The 15,122-nt window shown below is 42.4% G+C and overlaps 1 protein-coding gene across 3 annotated transcripts in view; it reads left to right on the top strand.

Annotated features, from left to right (window-relative positions):
* The first annotated feature begins 2,958 nt into the window (after positions 1-2,958).
* The window catches only part of LOC129172972 (growth factor receptor-bound protein 10-like), a 42,445-nt gene continuing 30,281 nt past the window's right edge, over positions 2,959-15,122 (top strand). Inside the window, exons 1-3 of one of the 3 annotated variants that reach the window (XM_054763322.1) lie at positions 2,959-3,124; positions 9,039-9,128; positions 12,638-12,731. In XM_054763322.1, coding sequence (XP_054619297.1) covers positions 9,078-9,128; positions 12,638-12,731 — 145 coding nt within the window. In that variant the 5' untranslated portion in view covers positions 2,959-3,124; positions 9,039-9,077. Of the gene's footprint in view, positions 3,125-9,038; positions 9,129-12,637; positions 12,732-15,122 lie in introns of those variants that run through there. The other 2 variants (XM_054763325.1, XM_054763324.1) reach the window with 2 other exon arrangements.

Raw genomic sequence — 15,122 nt, 5'->3', positions numbered from 1 at the left:
TGCAACTAACATGTGAAAAGTATATGTTATTAAACTACATCTTCTGTCCTATGTCAAGTACAATAGACATGAATGAGACAAATGATGAGACATTTTAATAGTTGTTATATTACTATAACTTGTGTAATTAAATTGAATTCAATTACATTAAATTCAATTAAATTATGGTGCCTAGTGGTTAAGATCTGGGTTCGAATCTCCGTTGGGCATTTCTGTGTGGAGTTTGCATGTTCTCCCGTGCGTGCGTGGGTTTTCTCCGGGTACTCCGGTTTCCTCCCACATTCCAAAAACATGCATGTTAGGCTAACTGGCGACTCTAAACTGTCCATAGGTATGAATGTGAGAGTGAATGCTTGTTTGTCTATATGTGCCTTGCCATTGGCTGGCGATCAGTCCAGGATGTACCCCGCCTCTCGCCCGAAGTCAGCTGGGATAGACTCCAGCATACCCGCACGACTCTAGTGAGGGTAAGCGGCATCGAAGATGGATGGATGGATGGATGGATGGCCTAGTGCAGGGGTGTCCAAACTTTTTCCAGCGAGGGCCACATACTGAAAAATTAAAGGATGCAGTGGCCACTTTGACACTTTGTAAACCAATGCATGTAAATATGCTAAGAAGCTATATGTAGCTCAAGAAAAAACTGCCTGTACTACCTTTGTAGTTTCCTCGTTAAATTAAATTTTTAGACTGTGCTGCGGGCCGATAAAATCACAGCCGCGGGCTGCAAATGGCCCCCGGGCCGCATTTTGGATATCCTAGGCCTAGTGGTTAGCATGTTGGCCACGCATTCAGGAGATCTGGACGATCTGTCTTTTAAATTAAATTAAATTAAATTAAATTAAATTAGGCAATGAACTCATAAGTAGTATTATTACTGTAAGAGCAAAACTCCAACTTGTGTGAATATTAAAATAATAGTTGGGTCACACTTTACAACAAGGTACACAAACGGTAGTTACTGAGGAACTAATGCAGAGCTAACAAGGAACTAATGACTAAGGCACATACATTTGGACTAGTTACTGAGGAACTAATGAGGAACTAATGAGTAGAGTAGTTACTGAGGAACTAATGAAGAACTAATAAGTAACTAATGAGTAGTGTTTAGGGTTGGGGTTGGGTAGGTTTGTTCCTCTTTAACTAATGTAATCTTGTGTACCTTATTGTAAAGTGTTACCAATAGTTGCAAGTTAACAACAACTAACACAAACACATTGAGTAAGTGATGTTTCACACGCACACACACACACCTACGCACGCCCACGCACACACACAGACATAGTATCAGAGTGACCCAGGTCCATATGGATCGACTTTGAGGGCTGGTATGAAACCCAACCATTTACGGTGTTTTACGTCTCACACATCCAAACCGTATGCTCAGACTAGGTAATGTCACAAGACACTCTTTCATGTGTGTGTGTTTTTGTGTGTTGAGTGGACCTCCCGTGGCCTTGAGAAAGCCCACAGCATCACATCACACATCTGGACTGCTTATCTATTTCCCAACAAGGTGAAACAGTCACGCTTCTCCTGTGTTTTGAAAACACAGCGCGTGTCCCATGTGTTTGTGGACTGACCCATTTTGGTGGGAATGATCAGGCTGTTTCTGTCATTGCGTAACTTTATTACACATGACCTGTGAATGCAAACAAACAGAGCAGTGGGATGCTCCGCTCATCCGAGCGTGTGGGGTGGGTTGAGTTTGGGGCTGGTGGGGGCGGGGGTCTGTATGCGTTCCTAGAAGGCAGTGTTTTAAAGTGGTCTCATTTCTTTTAAGCTTTCGTAATGATTTTTTTCAAGCATGGCATTGTCCCTTAGTTGAGCACAATTTGAAAATCATTAGCTACGAACTGACTCCCAACACCGCATTCCCCATAGAGCCAGTCTAGGGTGGAGGGTTTAGATGAGTTGCGATTGGCCGAAAGCAAGCAAAGAGTTCATGTGTGACCACTGGATGATGGATGACTGTACGGGGAGGAGTTGTCAGGGATTATCTATCACAGTTTTGTCCGAACAATTTAAGGCCTGCACAAGATACTGTATGGTGCTCTAGGAGAGGCTGAGTTGATGCACTGGCTAATGCTGTATCTCTGGTTTGTGGTGGTGATTGATGCTTAGTTTCAGCTATATTTAAGTACCGTATGCGTGCATTGCTTTTACGTTACCTGCCAAAAAGCAGCATTTGCACAATAGTGTTCAATGTAGCACCACAGAGGTTGATAGAGGTCACTAATGCCCAAATAAAAACATTTGTCAACAAACTAACTGGCTCCTTTTAAAATGTTTATTTTGTGAGTGGTGTTCTGAACAGTAATTTTAGATCCCCTTATGTATTTTGCAATGCTTCCAATTGCATTTCTTGCATTACAAATGTGAATGACAGTCACATTTTAACAGCAACATCATGCTAAGTTAGCCTATTCGCTGGAGAAAAACAAGATGATTAAATGTACCGCTCCCACGTCTGGCAGGCTGCATTTTAAGATGTGTAGTGAAGCCTATGGGCGTATACATGGGGTGGGCTCTTCTAGCTAGGGGAAGATCCGAGCCGGTATCATGTCCATGAGGGTTTTTGTTTATGTAGGCATGATAGAGATATATTTAATTTTTGGCATGTTTGGGTGCTAATAAACAGGCTCTCTGGACACATACAACATCATTAGGTCAATTTTGCATAATAGAGGACCTTTAATTCGTAAATGCTTGCATTAATAAACTATTATCCTAAAATTATTCTCAGAAATATTTCGTCAGAAGGGCGGGGCTAAGAATGTATGTTTAAAAGGGAGCGCGCGCACGAGAGTCAAGGAGAGGGAGGGGTAGGAGTTAGTTATTGTGCGCGCGCGCGCGCGATCGAAGCGTCAGCAGCTGGTGAGGTCAGTGCGCGTGCGCGGATGTCTGAAGGCGCGAGCGCGCGTCTGTGCGTGCGCCCGGTAGTGGCGAGCGCCTCTGGGCGGGGGGGCAGGCAAGAGGGAGGAAGGCGTACAAGGTGAAGAGTTTTTCTGGGTTGGGGGGGCCAAGCAAACTGTGTGGAGATCCGTAGGAGGACATTCGAAGCTCCCCGGCTCCTTCGACGCTCTTCCTGGACTGCATCGCCGCTTCATACGCTTTCCTTACCGTAAGAACTTCTTTATTTGAAATACAACAATCCAGCTAGGCGCTAAACTCTTAAAGGGGCGTCTTAACATTTTAGACGGAGGTAAAAAAAAAACCTGCAAGTGTTGATAGTTTAGCAAGTGAGACGCTAAGCTAAACGAGTGACGTGCTTATTTAAATGCCTGTGGGAGATGGCGTTAGAAAGAATTCAATCAACAAAGAACCCAAAACTTGGCAATCTCCCTTTATATTTATTCTCTGTATATAAATCTTTTAAAGACAGACATTACAACACAGTACTTACCTGAGCAACAACATTAAAATGGAGTCAATTCTTGTACCACCGTAAATTACAATCTTATGTCAAGGGTCTCCATCAGGTAGCTCTGCTGTGTCTCTTTTTATTTTTTTTTATTTTTTTTTACACAAGCTCAGTTTTTTAAGGACAAACACCCTACATTTGCATGTGGGATAGTAACACTTCATTTTTGGTCTGATTAAAACTGACTGGAGTCCGTTTGCTCTGCTGGTACTGTTCATTTAATCAAGTGTGAACGAAATCCAGGACCAAACATTCAGACTCCAGAGCTGAGTGTGAACGCCAACCGCACCAAGGGACCACATCGGAAATGATGCCACCGAGGGCTACCGTAACCAGGCGATGCATAAGATACGAGTCAAATGGTAGCCCAGTAGTGTAAATACAGTACAGGTATTTAAACATACCCGTTTCTTTTCAACATAGGAGTCATGTTGATCCTTACAGTTGAAAGTCCTATGAGATCACCTGTAAATGAAAGATGTTGGTATGGTTTATGTGTTTCAGCCATGCTTAATGAGTTACATTTGGGAAACATGGGTACCTTTGCGGGCCGCACGGTGGCCGAGTGGTTAGTGGCCACACAGTCAGGAGATCGGGAAGACCTGGGTTCTGCCTGGGTTTTCTCCGGGTACACTGGTTTCCTCCCACATTGGCGACTCTAAATTGTGCCCTGTGATTGGCTGGCGACCAGTCCAGGGTGTACCCCGCCTCTCGCCCGAAGTCAATTGGCATAGGCTCCAGCATACCCTAATGAGGATAAGCGGCATCGAAAATGGATGGATGGTTACCTTTGCACAATTCAGCACGTCACACCATATCTTTTACATGTTGACACGTATAATATTCCATTTACTTACAAAAAAGAAGAAAGTGGCCTTTTACTGGGGCCAACCTAAGGCACACCTGTGAAATATTCATGCTGTCTAATCAACATCTTGATATGCCACACCTGTTTGGTGCATAAAGTATGAGTTATGAATGCTCACTAACACAGATTAAACAATATTTGAAAGCATACGTAAAAGAAGTTTCAGGTCTTTTAGTTCAGCTCATGCAAAATGGAATCAAAACGTCTCTTTTTCATCATGCTGTTTATTTGTTTTGTTGTGTAGCTCTTTGCTATTCACAGAGCTCTCCTTCCTCATGTCATGAATCACCTTGCGAACTGAGTTATCCTTTCTTGTGTCATTCAGCATCACCGGCTGTCCTCCGTGTCTCTGCATTCGCAGCCGTAGAAGCCTTTTTTCTGGCCATTCCGACCGTCGGTAGTCAACACCTTTGAAGTTTGCACATTAGGGATGGTTAGCTTGTCTTGCTGGTGACTATTGTAACTCGTTTTTTTTCTACCAGTTAGTTCATCACGCTGACGATATTCAAGCCTGCGGTGTCAGCAAACAGGTCTGTAATTATGGTCGGGATCTGTCCATGCGAAAAGTGCCAAAATAACCCAAATCCTTGAAATCAGTGCAGAGCTACGTTGTCTGTGCGTTCAGGAAGTGACAAGAAAAACAAAAAAAAGTGTGCGATTGTGGTTGCTACGATTTTTCTATGTCGAGACGAGAGATGATCACCTTGTCAACGAACCATTTTCATTTCTTTTTGCTTGTACAACACAAGGTTTGAGACCCCTGATCTATGCCAAATGTTAGAAATCTTAGGAAATTTTCTGGGGTTAAAATGTACTGTAAAAGTGGACATACCACTCTGGAAAATGCAGAGTTCCTAATTATTTGTTTTTCTAAGTAAGCAAGGGAGGCTTACCCTTGCACATTGCATTAAAGTATGTTTGAGATCAGGCGACATTAAGGCTTAACATGAGGCGCAGAAAGGATGGCGGCTTGTGTTGCGCAGGTGCAGATGTATGTTGCAACTTGTGCGGTTGTAACTCGGTGACCAGTGTCAACATGATGGTGGTTCATAGTTTACAGGAGGTGTGATACTCATCACTTTGTTCCTGTTAAAATTTTACGCCATGAGATTTTGCGTCATACTGTTGGGGAATAAATCAGCAGGTGAAAGAATAACAACCTTGCTCAGCTGGTGTGTGTTTATATCCACCAACTCACACGTGTGGCATTATTAACTTGCCCCCTCGGCCCATTTAATTCTCTGGATCCCCCTCCGCCCCTTCCGTTATGCCCAGTAAAGCTGAATTACTCCCATTCTCCGCACAAGGAACCACAAATGTCAGCAAATGTCAAGCACTCTGAGCTTTGGCTTCACTTTCAAAGCCTATTAGCAGTGCAGCTTGCCCTTTTGGGCAGCCGCTTGATTGGTGTCAACAGACTCATAAGCCTTCTCTGCAACATGTGAGATATACAGTGGAGCCTTAAAGGTTGAACGCAATCTGTTCCAGGATGCCGCTTGAAGACATTTTCGCATAGGAGGCATTGGAGATGGAAGTTCCAGAGTCAAACTGTCACCATCATAATGCAACAAGTGGAAAAGAACAAGCTTACAAATAAGTTAACAGTACAGTAATCCCTCGTTTATTGCGGTTAAATGGTTCCAGACACCACCACGATAAATTCATTTCCAAAAAAAGTGTGATTCAATATTAATAAATTTTATATTTCTGTAGTTAGAATATACAAACCTGTTTATGACTTTTTTACTACAATATTTACCATTATTAGAGCACTCTAGACATAAAATAACACCCCTATAGCCGCCTTTATGCTCACATTACCCAATACAGTAAATATAATCGGAGAAAATAAGCCATTTAAGACAAAAATAAAACTCATGCTCGTGTGTGTTTCAATAAATGTCTTCCAGGCGTGTGAACAGGAAGTGACGTCTGGGATTCAGTGTTGAGTTTTAGCTGTAGTACGGCCACAACAGTAGCTTGTGTTATTATGATGATGATGATGATGACTACTGTTATTATTATTATGTTATTGTTGTGGCTGTTGTGAGATAAATAATTCTAAAATAATAAAAGCCTGTCGATCAGTCTGGTTTGTGTTACTAGTGACACCTAGTGGCCAGTATAGATTACAGTTCATCAACATCTTGTATTGCCTTAAACTGTGTTTGTGTTTTTGTTCATTTAGTACTTTATATGATTGAAAATGTTTATTTGGACCAAGAATATGTAACATTTGCTAAAATATGAATTTTTTTACTAATAATAATAGGCCGTAGTCAACTACAAAGGAGCGGTCATTTATTAATTAATTTTTTTGAAAACGCAATTGAGTGAGGGAATGACGTTGGAACTGTGATGGAGCGAGGGACGACTGTGTAGTAAAACGTAAAACCAAGAAATTGTATAGTTGTATAGTTAGAAATTGTATAGTTAAAGATTATGCAGAAGTAGGTTACCCCTTGCCTGGGAAGTGGGTCTCTTCCCATTGAAAGAAAATACAGCTGACTTGCTGACTTTGCAGTGTGCATTCCGTTCTTCTTTCAGTATTTGGTACCCCTCTGTCATGGCTTGACAAAGAAACCCCAAAACATGTGGAGTTAACCCTTACACCCTTATACTCTGTCAAGTTTATGACTTTAGTGCTGTTCAAATATTGAGAATCTGTTGTGTAACCAAAAAAAAAGAAATAGAGAAAACAAATGAAGTGAACAGTGATCAGCATGCTTTGTGCAAGTCGTATATTACTGCACATCTCAGGACCAAAGTCGGCTGACTTTGCAGTGCATATTAGTGCTTGAGCCATACCAAGACAGATACATGCACACCACATTTATCACAAAAAGTTCCATTCAGTGGTGGTTTCGCAAAGAAAACCCCTAAAAACAAGCAGTAGTCCATTTGTAAAGTCACACCAGATTTGCTGAAGTCTCTTGAGACCTTACAAATATTTATGCTTTTGCAACTTTAGAGGTATATTTTTCCAAATTATATGAGCAAATAGGTGTTAAGTTTTGATTTCCCATTGTTCAACTGGGAAAAAAAACAAATGGGGGGGGGGGGGGGGATACGTGTGCAATCATAAGCATGCGATGTGCCAATCACACACGCATTCCCAGTCAGCAGAGCGACCTAAAGATAGCAGCAGAGCCCCAGTGGAAAGAGTAATTGGTGGGGTGCAGCGAGAGGCTAAGGAGGAGGGGATATTGTTTGCACCATCTGATATCTGTTATATAATGATACGTACAATGGAGAGTGAGACCCACTGGGAGAGTAAGAGAAGAGCAAGCAAGCAGCAGCCATGCCAAACAAGTGAGAGGAGCAAGTGAGTGTTCAGTGTGCAGATGCTGTTTCCTCCAGATTAGTTATGCAGGCTGCAGAAATAACTGTTCTAGTTTTTCTTGAATTCGGGGAAAATCTTGTTTATGAGGTGGATGCCATTAAAGCTTTGCAGTAAATTGGGAAGTCAGATAGGACTTGTGGGAGGGAACAGATTCCCTGAACTGCCATTATGAAGACATCAGTTGTGTTGGGAATAAAGGTGTATTTTTTTTGTGTCTTACAAGAAATGTTGTAGTTTTTGTCTGTGTCCAACTTTCTGTAGTGCTCAGCCATCTATTAATGAAGTAATATTACATGTTTTTTCTTGTAATAGTAAAACCTTATTCTCTTAAAATTGCAACTTTTCAACTTTTAAACTAACTGACTTTGAGTAAAAACATTTTTTTTAGTAAATTGGGATTTTAAAAAAAATTCCTCATAATAATTACAATTTTATTCCTGTAGATTTGCAACTTTTACCCCCAATATTATGACTTCACTATCATAAAATTGCAACTTTGTGTCTTTTAAAACTGAATGTTTCTTGCGATATTCTGCTTATTTTAGTAAAAGTAACCTTTTTTCCCCTAAGGTTGCAACATTGTTTCTCATTAAATAGATTTTTAAATAAAACTCAATAGTACAAATTAATTTGTATAAAACTTTGACTTTTATTCTTTTAATTGTGACTTTTTTTTCTTTGTTTTCTCTTCGATGTGGCCCCGATACTCAGAAATAGACAGGGCTAAAAACCTTATTATATCAGCCAAATGCTGCTGGCATTGAAAAGTGCTCCTGTGTGTGCACTAATGTGTGGACATTACGTGTGTTCACGGTATGTCCTCTTTCCATACACAACCTCTCACGTACTCAAAACTTGCCCCCACTTACTGACTACAGAAAGTGCTGCACAGTGCAGTTGGACTAGACCACTCCCATTTCAAGATCCCCCTTTTTGTACAGCCACCCCCGTCACTTTGCCCATGCAGTCTGCAGGTGGTGAGTGGTCATGTGTTGCTGTGGAGGTGGGTGTGTTGAGGAGTGAAAGGGGGTGGTGGTGGTTCTTATTTAGTCTTAAGCCCTAGGCATTGTTTGGGAACTGACTTGTGTGTGTGTGTGTTGCACACAATGGTTGTGTTTACTTTGGATTTGGTGTGCACATGTTCATCCATGCATGCCCATTCACTCGCACATGCAGACTTTGTTTTCTCTGCGGGCGCGAGCAGGGTGTTGGGTTTGGGGGTTTGGTTCTCGCCGTCTTTCTTTACACATATACCAAACAGACAAAAGCACAAAATCCCTCACCTGGGAAAGCGAGACTGCTTTAAGTTGCCTCATTCTCACATTGTCATCCCCCGCCTAACCCCTTCAGCTGTGATTTAAATGTAATGTTTCTCCTGTCTTATGTGCTTCCTTCATGTGTAGGGTGCCATTCTCTTCAGAGGTGGGCATTGAACCAACAAAATGGCCTTAGCGGGAGGCCCTGACTACTTCCTGCGTCACTCAAACTATCAGGTGAGTATCTCATGAGTTTTCACACTGTAAGTTCGAATGGAGGACCTGTTGCCAGTATACAGAGTTCGAATGCCTCGAACGTGTCAGAAGAGTTATTGTATCACAGGGTGCCAACTTACTGTGTTTCTACAAACTTTCACAATCTAACTTCATCCATTTGTGTAGTATACGTGTTCCAAATCTGGTAGCAATTGGACAAAATCCGTAAGCGCGGTTCATTTTCGCAGGACACCTGGAAATGCCTCAAACCAAAATGGCCGACTGCCTTTTTCTTCTCAAGCATGGGTTTTTGTTCCTATCAATTGACATTAGGCAAAATGAAACTAGCATCTATGAATACAATAAACATACATGAATATAGGAGTTACTCGATTACAACAATGCATACTTGTGTTTATTAGGCATTTATGTATGTGCAATTGCTGGGAGAGTCTCTCCAAGTTGAAATACTACCAACATATCAGACCCACTTTACAATGCCCTGCAAAATTCCAACAGAATGAGCCTTTTGTTTCTGGATCCCAGATTTCCCGCTCTTCAACCACCAGTAACGCAAAGAATTTTGCTAAGGAGCATGGGGTCTATAAATAGTGGACAACAATAACATTCGTGCAGCTTTGTCGTGCGACAGGCCTGAAACACGTGAATGGTAGTCCTGATGTCTCGCGGAGGAACCGATCAGAGAGCTTTATTACTGCTTTCAAAAAGGCAACCTTCTGCTACTTGTTAAGCCGACATTAAATTGGATTGGTTCACGTTAGCTTCCAGGAAAGGGTTTTGCACCAGTAAGACTGCAGTGAATAGTGAATTGAATCCCCCATACAGAGCAACATTCCTCCAGCCTGCATCTAGTGAGAGGAAGAAAACAAAGTTTGGTAGTCAGAGGCAGAGTAGTGGCTAACAACATTGCTGTGTGTGTGTGTGTGTGTGTGTGTTATGTAAAGCCTGACATGACACAGCATGGCACACATTGAGTCCACCCCATGGAGTCTCTGTGTAGGCACTGACTGCAGGTTTGGTATGTTTTGATAAACCACTTTCCTCAACCCCCCAACATACTTACATAACACAATAAAGAACATTACTGCAGGCATGTTTGGGAATCTGGGCAGCATTCCAGGTGTGTCTTCCTTAAGGTCTGTCATAGACTTTGGAACCAGGCAACTGCTGTCTGTCTCTCCTCTCTCCTGTGTGCAAATGTGCTTGTAAATGTGGACACACGACAAAACCGCAGCCCTCACGCTGGAAGCTTGGCTGAGTTATGGCCTGAACGGGTCTGAAGGGTGGAAAGAAGCACGGCAGCATGTACTTGTAGTCTTGCCTCAAATGTCTGTCTTGAGCGCCAATGAAGGCAACACTTCGGAACATGTGTGAGCTGTCTCAGAGCTCGGACTACAATTCCCTCTTTCTTCCACTCCTCTGAGGTCAAGGGTCAGCGGCTGTGTGCATTGGTTGCCTCGGCAACTGTTAGCACTCAGTCTTGTGGTTGTGCTTCCAAGTAAGTGTAGCAGTTGGACACCATGAACTTTATGGCAGCTGGTGTATGTGCTACTAATCAACTGCCAAGTACGCCATTTTATCAGAGACTCCTATACGTTGGATTTTATTTTAAGTTGCCGCCCCCTTCTGGCCTTGAGGCAAAATACTGATACAAACCATTTTCTGGCCAGCCCAACAGGTGTGAGGTGGCACCGTAGTGTCATGTTAGGTTTACAATGATGCTAAGGCTGTTAAAGTCCACCCTTTTACTGCTCAACGGCTCTTAAAAGAAAGGGATTTTGCACCTTTGTTGCAGCCATTCATTAACACCTGATACCTGTCCCCCTGCTTCCAAAGCCTTGGACTGTCTGCACAAGCACACACCCTCAGTAAAAGACTAGTAATGCATACTTATAAAAACATGTATCACCTAAATTAAAACACTTTGGAACACAATAAAGTATGTAGTAGTTACTCTTTATTGTTGATACAGTCTAATGAGCTTTGTGGCGCCCCCTATGGGTTATAATGAAAATGCTTTGAAGACATGCGAGCATACATGTAATGTAGACATGCTCAACGTTTTATAATCATTTGACAAATGGTCAATGACTTATTGCCAATTGATGGCGGCCATGGGTTTCAACAGACATGTGCTTGTCAGCCCCCCTAAAGGTGTGTACCAAATGCTGCAGTGATTCAGCTAAACGGTTTAAAGTTATAGTGGGTGTTTTGTTGAGTGTATTGAGCTGTGTGAGAAATTTCACGTCAGTCCAACTTGTGGGGTAAAACTTTGAGATTTAATAACAGAGCTACCTTGTGATGTTTTTCTTAGAAAAATGATAGCACGGGCAACACAGTAGGGGTGCATGTTTTGCCAAATTTTCAGCCTTTTGTGTGCAGCCGGTCAGGAGTTGAAGAGTTATCTTACAAAGACAAAGTAATTACAGTACTGTGCTCATGCTATTTGCTTTCATTTAACACAATAATGGTATCGGTTTTCCACCAACTCTCAAAAATGTACATTTTGAATGACTCTTCACTAAACCAAACATCATACTATGTTTGTACTATGTTTGGATTCACCAATTGAAATATAGTTTTCCTCAATGGTGTTACTGTTTGCTAGCTGCAGCCTTTTTACCTGGCCCATGCACAACTTTGGGATTTATGTTAGAATTGAAAATAACTTTTTAATGTATTTGCACAGTTTATTTAATGGAGGAAAGTGAAAGTTTATGCAGGGTTCCACCAGCAAGAATGCTTCCAGTGCCGTGCTTGGACACTTAAGCGGACGTAAGTTAAATATTCGGTAAATTCTAAGGACTTTAGAGGACCTGATGTGGATCTTATCCCACAGACTGTGTAGCCAAATCAAGTTGCCTTCCTTGGAAAGTTTTTGGCTGCCGCTTCTCGGAGCAATAATTTGTACCTTGGGCATTTATGGATGTTTTCGAAGCATCCCGCATTTGCGTGTGTGTGCGTGAATGCACAGCAGGACATCTGGCCGTGCGCAGTTCCTGGAAGCAATGCTTCCGCGTTCTGCATTTTCCAGGAAAAGTCGAGATTTTTTGTTTTGGCCACCTTCCCTCCCTTCACTCTGCAGCTTTTAAGGCTGGAGGCTGTGTTGAATTACACAATTCACAAGGAACTTGGCCGTGAGTGATGGTTGAAGTGTGCTTTGTGAGTGATTGATGTGCCTGAAGCCAGTTTCATATGTAACGCTTTGGAACAGGTGTGTGTGTGTGTGTGTGTGTGTGTGTGAGACAGGCAGACCGAGAGGAAAAAAAGGCCACGGGGTCATGAAGTCACAGTGCTACAGGGTCAAAGTATCGCCTGTGTGTCACTCAGTGTTCCTCGAGAGCAGAGGCGTGAACCCATCTTTTGTCTTGAGTGCTGTGAAAATAACCCACTGTGTTTTGCTTCACTTAAATATCTGACATCCAACACCGCCGCATGGCTTTCTTGTCACATGGTCAGTTCAAAAACATCTTTCTTTTTTGTTCTGCCTGTTTTGTTTTTTTTGGCAGGAAGGCATGGACCGCAGTTCCTCTCACAGGCCTGAGGAGCTGATCGTTCCGGGCTTTCAGCGCTCGGCCCCCCCAAACTTGCCACATCACCATGGTAACTCTCCTATCCTATCTATGTGAGAAATGAAATGACACAAAAAGTATGGCAGTAATTGTCCATTGCTGTCTTTATGCTGTAAATGATGGCTTTCCATTTCTCCATATCTTAACTCATGGAATCTTTGTACTGCCAAACTTTCTTCAAAAGGCTCAACAAATCTACCCTCCCTTTGTTATCTTTATCTCCATCTAGGACATTGTCTTCCTTCTGCCTTCCAGATGTTTAGACAAATATTAAATTCTGTCCAGCATTCTAACCTCCCTCCCATCTTTCCTAACTAACGACCATGTGTTAAAACCTGCTCAGCTCCCAGTGCGTTCTCAGAAATCCCTTCAGCCATCGTGGAAATTCCTGGAAGCAGAGAAGATGTTGTAAATCATCCTCCTCTGCCGACATCCTTCTCTTTCTCCCTCGCCGATGTTTGCTGGTCATGCCAGTGCAAGTGTGTTGTAAACATGGCTCAAAGAGAGAACCGTGACTAGGTAGATTGTTTATATATGTAGGCCTGTAGGTCAGCTGATCAGAGGGGGAGTTAGTGGAGAAAGTAGGACAGAGGTCTGTGTGACAGAGGTGCTGATAGTAGGAGTAAGGGCTAAGTGGGCTCATAATCAAATGCAGGAAGTCCAAATGGTTGACACTCAATGGAGTTTGGCAAAGTTAGCCAAAACCTCAATCCTGGCTATATTTTGCTCATGTCTTACCCTCCGACCATACCGACATGCTCATAAATCGTAGCAAAAGTAGGCTTCTTTTCTTTTTGACCTATCTGTATATACCGTAAATGCTCTAATCATAGCCAGGGCGTTTATTCACCTAAACTGCAGATGGGACCGGGCGATGGAAGGACGCGATAATTGGAGAGCAGAATTTGGAAAATTCTTCATTCACGGTGTCCCGAGAGTATTAAATAACATCTTCAATCAGGTTGATTTGCTTTGCAAGATTCATGTGAACTTGATGCAATAACGCCATATTTCCTATGTGCTCAGACTTTAGGGACACCCTGTATGTAACAGCTTTATTTTTGGAGTGCTTGAGAAAGTGGAAAAGAAAACATACCTGTCTTTGACCACATGGTAATTTATTAACCAGTATATTGCACAACACAGCAGCAACAAAACCAATTTTGTAATAGCTCAGCCACTGCTAATGAGTGTATTGTAAACAACAGTACGGCAAGTGCAGCTTCACAACAACAGCTGAGTCAACATTATAATGTGCATGGAGAGATAGAGCTGCTGGATGCTGACCACTCTTGCTACTTCAGATATAGCCACTGTCGTCTTGGGGCTTTCATAAAAGAAAAAACATCAGGAGGTTGCCTACAGCCACAGCCGTTTGTTTTTTTTAAGACCTGGTGCTAATTAGGCAGTTATATGCGTTTGTAGATCACATACCTGGCAACTATAGGAGACTTGGTGGGTCGTTGAATAGAGGCATTGAGTGGAGCATTTACTGCAGTTTATCTCACAGCATCAAGTTTTGCTGCTTATACGAGTTCTGCCCATTTGTTCAGCACAATTGCAAAGTTCATACAAGGAAAAACACTGGAAAACAAAAATTGATTATTAAATTTCCAGAAAAAAGCATACTCATTAGTTTGCATTTTGTGTCTGTGACTTACTCGTTCAAAGAAAACAACAGAGCGTGTAGTGTGTTTTTCCACATACAGTAGCTGGTGATGGGTCGTTAGCGATTGATCAGCTCTTTGAAGTGAAAGAGCCAGTCTGTTTTTCTGTTAAAGCTGCACGGGATTGGTCAAAATGTGTGGCGCTGTGTGTCTATACACTGAGCCGAAGGGGGGAAGAGAGTGGTTACAGACACATCACAGCCGTGAACACACAAGCAGGAGGGTGGGAGCTGAGAGAGTGAAAGAATGTTGCTACATACTTTATGTACAGTATGTGATGAAGACACTTGCATCTTCTTCCCCCTTGGAACACATACATAAACAAGATAGCTGGCGCGCTCCGTCGCGGAAGAACAGTGGCATTACCGCGAGTGTGTTCATCACATACACATGAATGCACAGGCGACAGTGCGCAGGGATACGGTGGGAGACATACACTGTATAACGCAGAGCGTTTTGTGGTGTCAGATTTTTTTGAGGAGGCATTTTTATGATGCAAATGCACTACTCTTTTGAACGCATATTGTTTTGAGAAAGCCAAACTCTTACTTAAATGGCCCCAACAACTAACTACGTTACGTTCCTCATCACCGAAATCTGACCAGAACTGGACTTAGGAGACCAAGTTGGGGGTAAGTCGCCGTTAATGGACTACATTGCTGATGGGGATGTCATACAACTTCATGTCAAAAAATCCGAACTATCCCTTTAAGCAGCAAAAAAAATCAAAGGAGCCATTTAGGAGCCTAAAGAGC

Source organism: Dunckerocampus dactyliophorus, chromosome 20, assembly GCF_027744805.1.
Source record: "Dunckerocampus dactyliophorus isolate RoL2022-P2 chromosome 20, RoL_Ddac_1.1, whole genome shotgun sequence".
Classification (NCBI taxonomy): domain Eukaryota; kingdom Metazoa; phylum Chordata; class Actinopteri; order Syngnathiformes; family Syngnathidae; genus Dunckerocampus; species Dunckerocampus dactyliophorus.
The sequence above is the reverse complement of the archived record's forward strand: the minus strand, read 5'-3'. Positions and strand labels throughout refer to the sequence as shown.